General features: G+C 45.3%; 1 protein-coding gene across 12 annotated transcripts in view; it reads right to left on the reverse strand.

Annotated features, from left to right (window-relative positions):
• KTN1 (kinectin 1) overlaps positions 1-17,781 on the reverse strand; it is a 78,560-nt gene that overhangs the window by 51,074 nt on the left and 9,705 nt on the right. For 11 of the 12 annotated variants that reach the window (XM_087748082.1, XM_087748074.1, XM_087748085.1 and 8 more), the window contains exons 2-3: positions 2,852-3,404; positions 1,086-1,223 (exon numbers count right to left, since the gene is read on the reverse strand). In XM_087748082.1, coding sequence (XP_087604208.1) covers positions 1,086-1,223; positions 2,852-3,374 — 661 coding nt within the window. In that variant the 5' untranslated portion in view covers positions 3,375-3,404. The remainder of the gene's footprint in view (positions 1-1,085; positions 1,224-2,851; positions 3,405-17,781) is intronic. The other variant, XM_087748078.1, reaches the window with a different exon arrangement.

The raw sequence follows: 17,781 nt of genomic DNA on the forward strand, positions 1-17,781 counted from the left end.
AATCCGGATGCCCACCGCAGCTAATTTTTGCTCTGTCATTTTGGAGAGGCAGCTTTAAAAGAAAACAGCTTGCATTCAAATAACGCACGAGCTATTCCTGTGTAGCACTGACAGCTTAGCTTTAATGCTGGCTGAGCTGGTACTGACACTTGTTTCCCACATACAGACAAGTTTGTGGTCCATAAAATGGCCCCTCAGAAAAGAGCAATGGATGTATCAAGAAAAGCATGAGAGCATCCGTAAAAGGCAATCACATCCTAGGTTCCCCATCAGTAGGTTTTTTCCAGGAATAATTTCAAAGTTTTGCAGTTGTTACAACATACAGGAACCCTACACTACTTAGAACCCCACTCTGGTCTGACCCTGACGACGGGACCGAAGTATAAAGGAAACTGTGACCAACATTGTCTACTCCAGGAGCAGTCCACCGACTTCTTCATAGCTGTCCCAGTAAAGAAGAGTTTTGAGAAGCTAACAAGGTGGCCTCGCAGAACTTCATGGTCACGCTCTTCCCAAAAGCCACAGGCACAACAGCACTCATTGTAAAAAACACAAACACAGAGGCACACTGAGCCAAGAGGAGAGAAGAAACAGCATCTTGGCAGAGAACGAGGGATGAGGAACAGTAAAGGCCTTGACAGCAAAGACGAACAGTTTACGTTGGAGCAACAGCTAGCTGACAATAAGAGAGGAACGTGGTCAAAGCAACCGGCTAAAAAACTGCAGTCTTGTTTGGGGCAGATGACTGCAGCAGTTCCAGACATGCCTTGCTCAGAGCAACTTAGAGCCTGCTCAGCTTATACTCTAAGTCAACACATTACTCCTCAATTCAAGCGTGGATGTTTGGATTCAAAAGAGCTCAGAAAGGTTCACAGCGTCATCCCATGTTCAGTGGTACCAGATGTTCATAAAATTAAATGGAATCACAGGCTGAACAATCTTTCCTACCTGGAATTCCTGCTGTTTCAAATTAAAAGTTACTCTTCTACGAGTTTCTTTTCCAAAGGAAGAGAAACTAAAGGATGGATGGCAAAAAGGTTTAACAGTCAAGTTTATCTGAACGAAGTCACCGTCTACATTCTCACCATTATCAACTTTCTGCTTCTTTGCAGAGACTTTCTTCTTTCCTGATACATTTTCTTGCTTTATCTCCTGGTGGAGCAGCACTGGATCTTGCTTTTTGGCAGGAGATACAACAGAATCAGCCTTACTATCTTGATCATCTGTAACAGACAATTAAGACAATATGCTTTTCTGTATATTCTCTTTATGACTTTTCAATCAGTAAATCTGTAATAACCACCAAAGACCACTCCCAGAAGAAAAGACACTTGTGTATTTTAAATCAGAACACGAAGTTATCCATATATATGTACACACACACGCTCACAAACACATACATTTCCCGCACCAGACGAGACCCCAAAGCAATAGAAAGGTTTAACAGAGTCAAGAGCCACAGCACCTAGTGTTTTGACAGACAGGAACCTTATCTGCAAGCAGAACATACGGCAATGCAAGTAACAGTTTAACAAATCCAATCCAGGTTTTACTGCGACAGAGGAGACAGCATGTGTTACCCGTATTAGTTTCTTATTTGCAGAAGTATTTTATTCCCGCCCCCCCCCCCCCCATGAACCCACTTGGGTATTTTACACACACACCCCCAATAGCTACTGGGACTGTGAGAAGCAGAAAATAAGTGTTTCACATTAGAGAACTGTTCTTTTAAAAAGTTGTTTCTAGTGAGAGATTTTTTATCTTTTCGGACAGTCTGTTCTATATAATATTCTTGTCAGAGCTGACACACACAATACGGGGTTATGGTGTTAGCTCCTGCAATCAAGGATAAGAGTTAGTTGTGGCTGCCCTCAGCATAGTGCTTGCAGACCACATTTTAACCACGCCACAGAGATTTTCGGAGAACACCCACAAACAAGATTTGATTTTTTTTGTTGTTGTTGGTAGTGGGTGGGTCTTTTTTTCTCCCTTTTTTCAGAAAAAGAAAAAATCCACCACATCAAGCAGCAATGTCGTTCTTTTGCCTCACTCCCTGCAGCAAACCTGTTATGCCTGCATCCCAAAAGGGTGACCTGCAAATACTTCGGTTTTCACTTATTTCTGAAACAGGGTATTTTTGTTCTTTAACTTCTATTCATAGTCAGATAGCCACATTGAGACATGTCAGCTTCTGCTGAGGTTATGGTCAAGACAGCCCCAGGCGATTCTGACTACAGTTTTCTGTCTGTTCTAGGCTGGATGTTTCAGTTACAATGGCTGGACCAGTTTTCTTTTAGCATCAGTTCCATTCAATTAGAGGTGTAGCAGGTGGGAAGCAGCCGTAAGTGCTTCTTTCCATGAATCAGCCACCAAACACCTCTTTGTACATTAAGCCTGCACTTCAACAGCGATTTGTTTTGCCCACTCTGCTATGAAGTTTCCCTAGATACCCCTCCTTATCAGAGCAACCACTCTGAGCACTCCACTTTTTCATAGCTTGACATCAGAATGCACACGGCAAACATCTAATGACTTCTTTCAGGTAATCAAAATTTTGACAGTTTGTGAGCAAAGTAGCCAAACCATAGAGCAAAGCAGGGATACCGAACCGCTCTGTTTCACTCAATCTTTAGTAGAAGAAAGCAAGGACAGGAGGAGGAAAACCAGAGCATTGCTGCCAGATGAAAACAGGGAGAAAAATGCAATAGCTCGTTAAAAGGAAAAGGTTAGAAGTGAGCTTTGCCCCGTAGAGACCAGGCAGAACAGTTGTGAGAGAGACACTCTGTGGCCTTGCAAAAAGCAGAACATGGTTTTGGCGTTCTGTGCAAGAAGCATATGCAACATCAGATACCCATTCCATTTTTCTGCTTCTTCTGCCCAGGCTTCTTCTTAGATGCTGCTGATTCAGATGGTGGAGTGGGCTGTTTTGTAACAGGGACTGGTTCTACTTTCTTGCCTGAAGACTTGGATCCTTCCGACTCCTTAGCTACATGATCATCTTGAACAGCCTTATGCTTCTTCTCCTTCTTCTTCCGTTCTCTAACGCCAGTAGATGCTTCAGCCACGCTCAAGGGAACGGGAGCGACGTGCTCTTCATCCGTACTCAGGGCATCAGAGAGCTTAAAGTCCCGAGGTGTACTTTCAGAGTCAGACTCGTGGATGTTCCCATTCTGAGCTTCTTTCTTCTTGTTCTTCTTCTTCTCCATTTTCTTTTTATCAGTCTTGGTAGGTGGAAACTTTAGGTCCCTTTTCTGTTTTGCAAGGACTTCATCATACAAAGTTTCTTTCATGAAAAGCCAGAAGAAGAGGAAGATGACTGTAATAACCACAGAAGGAATGAGGATGATAAAGTAGGTAGACTCGTAAAACTCCATTGTGCTTTTTCTTAGCTATATTTAAAAAACCTATAGGGGAAAAAAGAAAAAGAAAAAAATTAGGTTTTGAACAGTTTTTCCTCGATATTATTTCCCCAAACAATTATAATAATAAAAGAAGCTTTGTCATTGTTTTAGAGAAGCCTTAAAATAGCTTTTAATAAAATTAACGAACTGTATCAATCATCGAACAACTTCTGGAGGCAGTTACCATTTGCTTCAAAGTTGTTAACCGGGATAGGAAGGAATCGCAGTTTGAAAGACCGCTGACCTTGGAAGAGAGCAGTTCTCCTCTTTCCTTACTTTTCTTCATCTTCCTCATTCTCCCTTCCCAAGTGAATTTCATAAAGTTAAAGCTTTTGATTTCAGAAATACATGAGACAGCACTTTCAGAGGCTGTGAAATAAGGACCAGTGCATGCAGAGCAACACTTTCTTCTTGCCGTAAATCAAACATAACGAATTAAGATTTTTATCTTGGCATGTGGGAGTTAAATTTCAACTTCCTCTTGTTCCCAGATTTATGACAGCTTCAGAAGTGGAATGAGGGGTAGAAGGGAGAGAGCCCTAAATTTTAGTCAACCATAAAGAATCAGGTATTTTCAAAACTGCTTTTTGAAGTCTAAAACCCAGCTTTAAACTCATGAAAATTCCACACATTTATAGGAAAACAGGAAGATCTGTTACTTATTTTGTGCATGTAACAGCGTACAACTTCCAGGGCACTAACAGACCAGATGACTCCAGGATAACTTGCTGAAAACACTATTTATGCTCAGAGCATTACTTTTTTTTTTTTTAAAAAGCAGGAACGACAGAGTTAACAAAAAGTCAGGATGAAGCTAAAAACCTAATTTTGGGGCCAAGACAAGATTTCCCCATTTCAAAACTGATCACTATGAACAGATCTGGATTTTTTCAGGAAGAATTCAAATCCTCTCCAGACTGTTTGTTCCAAGGGAAAAAAAAGCACCAGTTATTGAAAAACACAATCAAAAGTAACTAAGCACGCGCAATTCCCGATTCACCAACTCCATTTAAAAACCACCATGGAAAGCATGTGCTTCAACTACCTTTTCCTCTACACAAAAAAAGACGACTCTTCAACTCAACTGTCCCTCGGGAGACCCCGTTCTCTTGGGAATGAAAGGCAAGGGATCTAACCCAGGTTATGTCTCCCATAATCTTTCTCACCTTCTCTGCAACCACTGCCCAACTGCAGCATCCCCCAACACAGCCGACACGTGCAAAGGTCCCCAGCAACACTCGGGGAAGCTTGTACTGTTAGCGACTCCGGGCACTGTCACACATCAGCCTCCCCTTCTTCTTCTCAAACAGTTTGAGGATGAGAGCTTCACACAGACTTAGACATAAGTGAGATGACCCCAAAAGAGCAGGGGGAACTGCCCCACACCTTAAAGCAATAGTGCTTGGAGTATTTTCACTCCTGCTTAGGAAACTAAAACAGACGTGCCCACTGAGGGCACAGGGAATAAAGTCCATGCAGAAGTTGCATGGTGCGGGGAGAGGTCAGGCTCTCCTTGCTTCTGGACAGACAGAGGATTACTCTTTAAATACCTGTAGTATTACATTTAAAGTGTTATGGGGGTTTTTTTTTACCTCAACTCCTGGCTGTTTTGGAAGCTGCTATCATAAACTGGCTTCCCATCCTGCTGCATTGGCGAGAGCTTGGTTGGGAGCCTGGCTCTAGCTCAAGAGGGAAGAGTTGTTGTACCTAATAGTTTCTGGACAGAGAGGAGTTACATGATGATTTATTTGTACAGTGCATTGAGCAGCACAGAAAGCAACAAGTGGGAACTCTAATTTGGCTATTAAGTCACCCAAACAAAAGACTACCATTTCAATACACTAGTTATTCATCAGTTGTCTTAACATTAAGTCTCCTTCCAGTTTATATTTATTTTCTGTGTGTGCATAGCTCACCAAAAAGGCTTGGGTCTAGAATTACATCCAACAAGAAAGTCTCACGATGGGAAGAAAAGCTTGTCTTTTGGGAAGAAAAATGCTCAAAATGAAGCTGGAGCTTTCCAAGTTATTAGTTACAGCTACTAGATAAAACCAGCTTCCTGCACTAAGTGATCTAGTATTAGTCATCTCTTGAAGGAAGCAGATCTTGAAAATTTGTCCCAGCCAAAGTCAATATTGAATGCTTATGGGAAAAGGCAATCCCCAAAGTAAATATGCAATTAAGCAGATTTTTCACAAGTGTAATTAAGCTGATCATTACATTACTGCAACAATTACAATACCTAACCACAAAGAGCCCAGAACAGCCCACCTCTGCCTTGCTGACGCACAAGCACGCAGCTGGCTGTAAATTCATCCGATTGCTTCGGCCAAGCCGGGATGATCGCACCCTACAGCCATCCCTACACATTTCCCAGCGCCCGACACCACATGCTCAGGTCGAATCACGCGCTCAGCAGAACACAGATTGTAAAGGCTCGAGACATCAAATGTCAGGAGGCATGATGGTCATCAAGGCAGGACCAAGCATAAGCAGAAAGTGATTGTTGCTTTGAGACCAGAGAGGCTAGACACATTTAAAAGCTTCAGCTGCTTCCAAGAGGAGCCATAAATACATAATTACAACAGCTAGTCTGAGTGGGGAATATGTACTGGACAAGATGAGGTCTGATCTCAGAGCTGGCTGAGCAACGCAAGCTCTGCTGAGCCTCCGTCCGCCACCCTGCTCGCCCCTCCCTGCACTTAACTCCACTTGTACAACGGGATCGTTCGTACCCTACACCAAATCCAGAGCACGGTGTTGCAGTCAGGAGTTTCAGAGCCTCCGCAGAGACTCAATGGCTGCTCCTGTCCTCCTCTCACTCACCAGAGCAAAGTAGGGAGTGAGCCAAATGAACGCTTCCACCCCAAACACTGATCAGAGGCAGGCAGATTTGATCTCCGAAGTCCAGCAGGGAATTTCACATACACAAATCCAGCCTTTCACATGGAAGCAGGGTTCAAAAAAACACCAACCAAACAAGTAAAAGCCTCAGGATGTAACTAGAATTGATTAAGGACACAAGGGAACGGCAAACAAGAGCTCCACTCTGATGGTAATACACTAATTTCCCATCTCAGCCCAGCATGAGCAAGGGCATTTAAAAATCACTTCTAGAAGGATACCATTGCTGCTGGCTTGTATGCAGAATGCCAAGGTGACATCCTTCACCATCCACCTTTTGCCAAGACATCTTTATGAAGTGGCATCCTTGCCATGGGGTATTTGGCTCACAGTTTCCAGTTGCCCTCCGACAATCTACAATTACTAAACAAGTTTCTCCGTTCCCATTTATACTTCTGTATTACATTGGTAAGCCGTCTAGGAAAAAAACAGAAGCAATCTATAGGGAAAGAAAATCCTATGTCATACAAAAAGAAACAGGACAGAGAAGCTCCTTTAGTTAATCCAGGAAAAAAGTGAATTCTACATTAACTTAAAAAACTTCACATACCAGCTAAAATGCTTCTTGGGATTTAGTTTTATGATTCCTCCCATTCCTGTTAGCTACGGAAATATGAGACACCCCCACAAAAATATTACTTCTCCCCCCAGAAGTGCTGGCAAGGGGACTTCTATCAGTCGCAGCCCTCCCTCGGCCACCTTCCCGGGGCGGCCGCCTCAGCTCCCTGCCTAAAGCTGCAATCCCCAGGCAAGGCGCACCCGGCAGAAATCGCACCTACGCACCCCCTCGCTACCGCCAAGCGGCACAGCCACTTGAGCTACTTTTAAATTTCAAGGTATTTGGTTAAATACTCACCTTTCAGCTGTATTTGATATTTAACCCGATATTTACCAGGCACATTTCTTAGAGCCCGGCTGCCCAGCGCCCGTGCCAGGCTCCCCACTTGCAGACACGCTCCCGTCTCGTTCGTAAATTCAAGAACTCACAACATCCCTTTAGTCATTCTGAAAAGGGGGAACAAACCGCATCTGTCCCAGGCCGCGCACAGACTCAGTTACTGTTCCCATCCCGCATTTAACAAAAGAATTGCACTTTTGTTCCCCTAAACAGAGCCCGTGCCACAGAAAAATAACTATTTCTGAACTCCAGTGCAGTATTACTGCTTGCACCTGACTTCCTCTGCTGGGTAACATTGCCCTGGATTTTGTAACACACCCTTTGCTTTTTGTATTTAAATCTCAAGTTTCACCCTGCACAGATACCACATTTCACGGGATATTCATTCAGTTTAGGTCCAGGGGATTAGCTTCCTTGAGAAGACAGAAATAAATTATAGCTCCATCTGGCTAATGAGTCACTCGCAGCTTAGCCCCGGCACATTAGAAGCATGGCTTCTATAAATGCTTGGGTCCCGAGATGAACATCATCTCCGGGGATTTGTGCGTCTTTGAAAAACTAACATTAAAGGGGGGGAAATATAGGTACCAAGGTTTTGTTTTTTGTTTTTTGTTTTTTTTTTTTAAATACTAAGCAGTTTAAGAGATACCACATATGATTTAGCTAAGGCAGCAGCTTCTTTAATTGGGCTATTTTCCCTGGGATTTTCTCAAGCTGGCAAGTGGACTAAAAGAAAGCCCTCGCATTCAACAGTCACTGGGAACACAGCAAGAAGTCTCAGAGGAGTATCTGTATTCAACAAATTCCTCAAATAGACAACAGTATTTTTTTTTCTCTGCCCACAGTTAGCAATACACTCCATATCAGCCAGCTGCAAAGAGGATCCTCTTGAAAACAGCTTCACTCCCAAGCTCACCTTCCCCCAGAGCTCTTCAGGGGAGGATGCCCAGCAGCTTGGGCTAGACAAGGAAACTAAACCCAGATCTGCCACAGGTAAAATATAATATTAAACAAGATGTTTAGCCGCTCCATGCCTATTCCTCATCCACACAGCGGGAGCAAGCAGCTCTGCGACTTTGTTCATGAGCATTAACTAACTAAAGCACTGCTGGGCTCAAGCTCTAGGAAGGAGGGCTGCCAGAAAAACCTAAGGACAGTTCATTTAACATCAGCGTTGCTACAGCATAAGAAAAAACTGCAGAGTTAGAACTTAGGTTGGTTTAGTTTGTTTTTTTTTAAGCAGCCCTGTGTGTCACTGAAAAAACAAGACGTGTTCTTCACACCCCAAGACGAGACACCAACGACAGCAGAGCTGTCCGAGGCCGAGAGGGAAAGCCAAGCTGTCAGAGCAGGCAGGGATTTCAGTCCATCAAACTTGCTCCCAGTTTGTTGACATCTGGCTAACTTCAGCAGGTGAGCAGCACCGGGAACGAAGGGAGCCCTTGCAACAACTCAGTGTCCTCCTCAGCCTTCCCATTCAGGGGTTACCCGTTCCCAAAAAAACACGCTGCCCGGTGAACACCAGTGAGGGGCCGACTACACCTGAGCAGTGTTTTTAAGGCAGGAAAATAAGGTATTACGTATAAATCTCACCTGCCACTGGTGTAAGGAAAAAGGCACAGATCCCAGGAAGGTCACACACAATCTTCTTACAGGTCACTTAAATTTGCACAACTAAGAGGTGTGCGTGAAGCGTCCACCACCTAGAAAAGCTGTAAATCTAAATGGCCCTGCCAGTTTTGACCCAGATGGCAAAATTTAACCTGCCCTTTTTTTGTATTCTTTTTAAACTCTACTTTTATAGCTATATTTCCATGCTCTGTTTACAGAAGTCCTCTCAAAACCAAGACTGGGGGGGAAGCATAACAAACAGCAGTTCAAGCTCTGATTTTCTTTCATTTAAATACTTGCCCTGACAGCATGATTTGTGCAGCACCAGAAGAAAGCTGTAGACACTCGAAATTACAGACTGAGCCATTCACATATTGAAGTTACTCTTCTCTGGGAAGGAGACCTGTTCGAGTGAAGCTCAACGGTGCTTGACACCCCTACAAACTGCTAACAGCAAGAGGAGAAAGACTTGTCAATAAATCTTGCTCTTCTTCACTTGATTACGCTGATACAATTAAGCCACTTGCAGAGCACAATCTCAGTGCTTCAAATACCCTCTAGGTAAATATTTTCCATTCCAAACATGCCACTGTTTGTACCATCTGTTGGGCTCTGTCTGCTCTCAGTTGCTTGATGTTAGTTAACACAGACACGCTATTTATTAAATTCCAGAGAAGAGGAGCTTTGCATCAACAAAAGCCTTTACTTTCAGGGGGTTTTTAATACATCTTCAGAGTCAACACCTGACAAAAAGCAGCAGCGGTGCCGAGAGCAAGCCAGGAGCACAATATGGCTACACGACGTTGCCACCACTATCTGGCAGATGACCTCGCTCTCGTCCAAGCGCCGGCGGCGGTGAGCACCCAGGTACCTCCTGCAAGGGTTTGCCGAGAGCGCACGGCGGGGTTTCCGCCGCAGCCCAGCCATCCAGGCAAGTTCATACAAGATAAGGCAGGGATTCACCATGCGGCAGCTGACGCCCTGAAACCACCTGGGCTGCGGGATAAAGCCCAGAGTTGGAATTAGTATCAGTGAAAGTGGAACGAGCAACCTCACATTTATCCAGGGATAAAAGCGTGTTCACCGGTTGTTGGCGTGGAGCAAGGAACGGGCTGGAAAACCACGCTCTGCCCTCCTGCCCAGCAGCTTGCCCAAATACCCCGAAAACGCGCAGACCCCTTCCCACCAGCAACCAACGGCGTTCACCAAAGCACGAGCACAGAGACACTGATATTGTCCAGGACTGAAAAGTCTTAGGAAACCAAAACATTTCTTGCATTCGCGAGGGCATATTATTTGGGATAAAAACTGGCACCCGTCAGGGCCAGAGGAAAGTGTCCTTGGCCCCACGGGACTCCATAAACTGCAAGTTTTCCCTTAAAATCACTAAAAAACACACCTTTCCCCTTGAAAACACACATGGCTATTATCTCCAAAGTCAGAAGATAACAAATTATCTTTACACTACCTTCTTCCGAAGTGCCTGTAAGGGATCAAAGGTTTCTTTCTTCCAGTGGGAAAGGACTGCGCCCCAAGAGGGCTCTGGGCATTACCCAGCAAGTCTGCGTCTTCCCACTGCTATTTCCAGGGAGTCCCTGCGGCTTCCCCAGCTCCTTCCTTCACACGCTCGTGTACAGACGTGCTCTGCCCGCACCACCATGAACTATTGGCGAGGCATTTAAACACCCGAGCAGCAAGCTCACGGTCTTTCGGGTAAGCGTTTCCCCTTCCCCGCTCTCCTTGCGGGCAGAGGCCAGATCCAACATTTGCTTTTCCATCACCACTCACTTCTGTGCACGGGGAACTGGGAAATGGTACTCCTCAAAACACAAAGGAAGAAAAACACTCACTGCAGTTTCTCAGACTCTCACAAAGGACCAAAGAGCAGCAAAATCGAAACTAGAGGTTGAACACGGACGCTGATTTTCTCAGCTTGCAGTTTTGCTCACATCCCGAGCGGGCAGCGATAGCAGCCAAGGTCGCTCACTCACCCAGCAGCTCCAAACAGCCAGAAGATCCCCCGTTTCATCTGTTACTCTCCATCGCGTGCGTTACATCAGAAGGCACAGTTCAACAGCAAAAAAGGCCGCACGAGTAGCCATACGGATGCAGCAGCATGAACAATTCTGCTGATGTTAAGGCAAGGAAAGATGTCGGTACAGCTGCTGCCTCCGCAAGCCAGGCAGCAGTCAAGTCTCACTTCTCCTCCAAAGCCACCAGATAGAGCCAACAAACCCAGCCAGCAAGGCAGCTGCACCTTTTAGCCACATTTTAGGAAAGAATTAAGTTTACATTTCTAATAGTCTCAGCATACAGACTTGACTAAAACAACCTTCGCTGTTCTCACCACAGCGGTGCCTGGCTGCATTGCAATGGATGGCTTGCGCAGGTTTGCTCGAGGTGTAACAACACATTGCAATAAACCCAACATTAACTCGTTAGTTCTGGCTTTGCAGGCAATGCTAGAACTTGGGGTTTTGCCAAGGCCATATTAGTGCAGGATTACATACTAAAAATAAGAGACAAAGCTAGCAGATTAATGGCCAAAGCTGAGTTTAGATTACCAGTCTGAGCAGCAGTTCTGCACGTCGTGTAGTTTTTGAGTATCAAGGGGTCTCCTGCAACACCAACCTGCCCAGCAGCAGGAGCCGGGCGTGGATTTAAGCCAGGACTCTTGGCTCAGCCAGGCAGAAGCATTAAACATGCCCAATCGTACCTGAAATGTTTGTGCCCAGCACCTGGACAGGAGGGAAGAATGAGGCCATGCCCGTTTTGTTATTCTGATTAACTGTCTGGAAAGTTAACAGAGGTTTGTACAAGCCAAGTTGATGTGACAGTCCATAGCAGCTTGGGTTTACCACACACAAAAGCCATTTACACAAGTTTAAAGCCACTATGCACCTCAACAAAGACCTTTTGACATCTGTTGTGGTCTATTGTATAAATATATATTCACAGTATAATCTTCACCTTGGATCCATAGAAAGCCACAGCTATCATCCCGCGAAACCGGGGTCAGATACAATACGACGGCTCCGATGCCGAGCGCTGCGCAGCCCGGCTGGGTTTGCTCCGGGTTTCGCCAGGGCTCTTTCAGCTAGCACGACACCCTTTCCTAGGGCACGGGGTTTTTGCATTACCAGCACAACTGTTTGCATGCCCTTCAGCTGGGGTCACAAAGCTGCTCCTCACCCATCTCATCCCCTGCTCCATCTGCTGACATAACCGCATACAGCGTCATTCCCAAACTTGGCTCTGCCAAAAGAAGACAGGGACGGGTCTCAGCTGGGAGGGTCTCAGGCTATCTTACTCCAACACGGCTCAGTCCCTTTCTGACACAGGAATAAGTCGCACTAGCATAAGTATATTTATTCTGAGACTTCTGCACCTATCCTTGCTGGGCTCTATTGCTTCACCTTGATTAAAACAAGCTCTGCAACACTCATAGCAATTGCACAGTTGAATCCCCTTGTCACAAACGAAGCAGAGCCTCAAATTCCAAGTAAAAAAAATTTGAAGATCATCTCCTGAGAAATTTGAGGCTGCTACAGCCCCTTCATCTCTTTACATCCAATTCAGTGTCTGCAAGCACGGAAGGATAGAGGAAAGCAGGTATGAGCAGTAGCTTCTCAGTACTCAAATTCCTCTCATGCTCTAGCAACAATCTGCAAAGAAAAAACAGCTGGAATGAAACCTTTTCCCTTTCCCAGTGTATATAGTAAATACAACTACCTAAATATACATTCCTGCATTATGTGGTTTTGTTTATACTTTAAAATATAAATGTAAAGGAAGAGAAGACTGAAACAAAGGAAGAAAAGGCCTTCAGTCCAGCTTTTTTTTTTTTTTTTTGCCTTAGCAGATTGCTGTGGAAGTATGAATGGTATCCGAGTACTGGAAGGCTAATGCTCATTAAAAAAAAACAACCCAGGTTTTTATACACAAGAGCTGCAAATAGTCCAGGAAAAGACCCAAGGGTATTATCCGCCTGTGCGTCCCAGAAGAGGTAATCGCCTCCCTGCGAGCCTCGCACGGCCCCACCAACACCAGCTTTCCTCGGGCTGCCTGGCGGGAGCAGCACCGGCGCCCGTGCCTCTCCTCCCCAGGCAGGCACAAGCTGTCCTTCGCATTGAATCCAGGGCAAAGCAGATGTCCTCAGCACCAGAACAACAGGAAAACCACAACAGATTGCTAACGAGGATGGCATTTTGTTTAGGGGATGTATTTCTGAAGTTTGCACATACCTACAAAAAGGTCTGTCTTAATTTATTGCTCGATTCTCCAAATTTCGACTCAACTTTACCTTTAACCATACTGGTCAGACGATATTTTAGCCTACTCACTTGAATTTCTCCAGACACACAAGAAAGTTTTAAACCTACCACTTGTTCTGCGGATCTCCAGACCACCTGGTGCTAAAGCTTTCTCCAAATTCCTCACCAAAGCAGCAGCAACAGAGAAGCAAAAAACCATCCAGCCTCAAAGGGTTAGCAAGGCACTCGGAGCAATGTTTAAGCACGTCCGTATAGCTGAATTTATTAACCTTTGTACCTCCACACCCCGATGGCACGGAGACTGCCAAAGCTATCCCACAACCGAGCCATGGACAGCTTCACAGTGTCACACTGGTGCTTTCACTGAGTTTCCACCCACGTTGAACAAGGTCACGCAGGAACTGGGAGCATGTGTGCACGGAGGTGATGGCACAGGAGGAAGCCAAGAAACCTCAAAATGAGAGAATTTGGAAATTTTTCTATAACAAAGAATCATATCATAGAATCATAGAATACCAGGTTGGAAGGGACCTCAAGGATCATCTGGTCCAACCTTTCTAGCACAATCTAGACAAGTTGGCCCAGCACCATGTCCAGCTGAGTCTTAAACGTGTTCAGCGTAGCGAAACCGTGTTCAGCGTAGCGTCACCTAAGTTTTCCTGCATCACTTAGCATCACCTAAGTTTTCTTGCAAGAATATATTCAATTCATGGTAGGAGTATTAACCTTGTTCATGTTAGAATTTCTTTCCCCTAAAAAAAAAAAAATCAGGCTGCAAAGATATTCTTAGTATGAATACCATAAAAGTGATTTTATCCAGACTTATTTTTAAATGTGTATTTAAGGGATGAGAACAGAAGTCATCTTCTGCCAACAAAGACAGGTATTAATCTAGGAGAATCCATTTAGCGTCAGACTTCTTAACCATAGAAGATTTTACTGAAGTATGCGCCCGCAGTCCTTTACCCTGTTGCGAAAGGAACAAAAGAAGAGGAAATGACTAATCAAAGCAGCAGCACATTAATATATTTTGGTATGTGGAAAGGGAAAATTGTAGCGGGTATTTTTAACATTCCCAACAGGAGAAGGCACTGCCATACGTACGCCAGCTGCCACGGAGGCTCAGCAGCTCCCGGGAGGGGAAAAAAAAAAAAAGTGGAGTTGTGTTCCGGAGAGGAGTTCTGTATTTTCCATTTCCCGGCACAAGCTCTGCTGGAAGCGCACCGCAGTGCAAGTGCAGTTTGTGAGCTGGCTGACGATGTCTCTGCCTAACGACACGCCTGGAAAGGAGGCACGGCTGGGGCAAACAGCAAATGTCTTGGTGATATCGGGTGCACTTTGACTCGAACTGTAGGAGAAACCCAGCCTGGAGAGGTGCTCCGGAGGGAAAAGGTGAGAGTTTCTTGGAGCGCTGCTGCCACCGGGCACTACTGCAAGTGCCACCGCCACCCAGCTTTGCTGAGCAAGGGATGCCCTCACCCATGGGTGATAAGAGATTGGGGAACAGAAGTCTCTCCCTGCCCCGGGTGGCATCCAGCAAGTCACAGCTCACCCACGTGCCACAGAGCACAACCCCATCCCACACCTTCCCAAGCTTCATTCCCCCAGACTACTCAAAGCTCTCCCTCCCTTGCACACACGAAGGGGCTGGACTGCCAGCAAAATGCCGTGCCTTCAAAGTTCTCCTTGCCATTACTTTGCCACAGCACCTACACAAGCCAAGCCGCTGATGTCCCAGTACAACTGGATTTAACAGCTGGTTTTTAATCGCACGCTCCCTCCACGAGAAGCTCTTTGGGGCAGCCGCAGTAACAGATTTGCTCAGAGCAACAGGGCAGAAGCCTGAAGGACTACTGTGATAAACCCAAAATTAGAGCTTTCAAACCCCTTCCTAAGAGAGATCAAAACCAATCAATCTAGCAACAGCCTGCTACGGTCGTTCGTGCAGTGGGATGGCACAGCACAAAAGCACTGCTCGCTCAGTAAGAGGGGAGCTGGACCGTTGCCTGTCTGTCCGGCTGTCATTATCCCCGCACTTCATAATTAAGGGCTACAATTCACCCTTTTCCTAATGCCAAATGCCAAAAGACTCGTTGTAACAAAACCATTTTAAATACTAAATGGGAAGCTACTGCTGAACCAACTGTAATCATTCAGATCCCCCTAGCTCCAACATCGTTAAATGCAGAAGATGCAGAGAAACTAGCATTTAATGTTCTTGCAGAGGGATTTGTAATCAGCCACCCCATACACAGGTAGAAGCCTGAAGCTTAAGCAGGTCTTTACCCTGGTATTGCAAAATGACAACCCCGGTGATTCCACCAAGATTTTCCCATTATTTCTGTCCAGTGTGCTGTTCAACACAGCTATACAAAGAGATTGGACCACTGACAAAAAAAAAAAAAGTGCTTCGTTAACCTCTCGGTGACTCAACAATCCTATTGTTAAACAGCAACGGGCAAAAGGAGAAGCTGACAGCAGACGGATGCTCTCATCTCTTTGAATTCCTAGAGGAAAATGAGCTTGACCTGCATTGGAAACAGGCTGCAAGTTAAAGGAGAGTTGTTAATTCAGAGGGAAATCAAAACTTTTAAGTGACTGTGAATCTTATCAGATCTAGATGCTTTCATGTGGTTTCTTCTAACTACCTGACATTTTAAGATAGTATTTACTGCACACATTATGTCTCAGCAGTTGAGTGATTTCAGTTTTCTCTAAAGGGAAAGAAAGCATGATTGCTGCATCAAAGTTATTCCTCCAGCTCATACCTTGCAGGGTGGCGTTCAAGCCAGAAGACAATGCTGGCGTAGGAACAAATGGGTAGTAACGGGCCACGACTGCATTTTGACTGCAAGTCAGAAAAATGCTCTCAGTCGTCAACCCAACGAGGTGCTCAATGCTGTAACGGTGAATCCACAGCCTCTGTATAGAGCACGGGTGCTGTATTTTATTTCACCTGGCCACACAGCAGCAGCAGACTCCTACTCACCGCTCCCGCCTCTTCGCTACAGAGGTGAGCCAGAGCCCTAGGACCGCAGGGAACACGTTTGAACTGATACAAGAGGCATCTACCACTCTTTTCCTATTAGCAATCAATGAGTTTTAATCCATAGTCGCATTAGGAACGACACCTGCAAAAGAGGACTGGATTTTATTACAACCGTGCATTAAATTTAAAATCATTTGCCAGACTAAAACATTGTTTGTGCTGTATTTATAAAACCCTTTGAACACAGGGAATGTGTAGAGGTACATTCAGGACTGAATTTGGACCACAGAAGCTTCTGCTGCTGATGGGCTTCCTATAGCACCGATATTTCAACTTTCTGCTCCAGCACAAATTTGTACCAGCTGAAGGCTGTGCAGATTCCCATAGCCAAGACTTCCACAGCAGATACGAGTTAGACTGCTCCGTAGCAAAGCTGTCCTTCAACATTTATCCTTAAGTATGTTATCACACAGGCAGAAAGACAGCACTTCTATATCCAAGCCAGATCCCTTATGCTGTAGAACACGGTGCTGTTGACACTCTTAGAAATAAAGTTTCGAAATGGTTAAGGAACAAAAGAGGCTTTAGAAGCAATCCCTACAGCATTGGCACCATACAAGTTACCGCAGTACATCTCAAAGTATAAATTGCATTAGAAGCTGGAACTTTTAACTCCATTTAAAAGCACAACATGAAGTTTAAGAAATTGCTGCTGAACTGTGGTCCTTTCCCTACTGAGAAAGGTGAAACATTAAGGTCCCTCTCCACTCTCCTTCGAGACACTGCACGTAGCCCATTTGTCGAGGGCAGCACTAAGACCTCACCTCATCATCCATCCAAAACACCTCCTGCACTACAACAGGGACCTTGCTGGCTACAGCTCCTCCAAGACACCATCCTTTCAACCTCCACACCAAGGACACGTGCTCCTAAACAGTAGCACCACACATTCCTCTCCCTAAGGTTTCTTTTCACCTCGTTAACCTCTTCTGTGCTTCATTTAACAGTCTGCTGAAGGTACTCACACATAAAGAAATGATACGCAGTTAGTGTCATCTCAGCACATGGACCCTTCAGGATCTGGGCGGGCAGCTTAAGGAGGTCACATGCACTCAGGAATCAGCGCAGTATTTCGGCAGACTCCAAGGCAGAATTTGCACCTTGTCTTTAACACCCAGCGTAGCAGACTAAGCTCCCCTCCAGCATCAGGGAAAAGGCTCCAGCTCCTCTACAGACTTCCTTAACATCCTTGAATTACACCTGGACCATGTGGTGAAGGAGCTTTCTTTTACCACCTTCCTCATGGGGCTGTTGATTGCCCCAGTGAGTGATGCTGAGGCTTGCTGATGTTTCTCTGAGCAGCAGCAGCCCAGCAGACCCTGCAACACTCCTTAGCCATACTGGTCCCAGTTCCACAATCCAGTTCACTGCGTAACTCCAGATACAGCGTAATGTTGGGAGTTGTTGTCCAACTCCCAAGAACCCCCCAAAAGATGTGTTCAAGGTGCATCTCTAAGGGTTTCCTGGTTTTCTTTACTTGTGACCAGAAAGACCAAGCTTGCAAGAGTTTCCTAAAGGGACTTCAAATAGGCATTTCACTGTTTTCAGAATTCTGAGTTCAAGTCAATAACCCAGCATCCCAGAGCTCTCCCCCAAAAACAGCCTCATAACACATGCATGCACACCCGCCCCAACGCACTCAGC

The sequence above is a fragment of the Nipponia nippon genome, unplaced genomic scaffold, assembly GCF_047370975.1.
Source record: "Nipponia nippon isolate SJK-2023a ecotype South Korea unplaced genomic scaffold, ASM4737097v1 scaffold_11, whole genome shotgun sequence".
Classification (NCBI taxonomy): Eukaryota; Metazoa; Chordata; class Aves; order Pelecaniformes; family Threskiornithidae; genus Nipponia; species Nipponia nippon.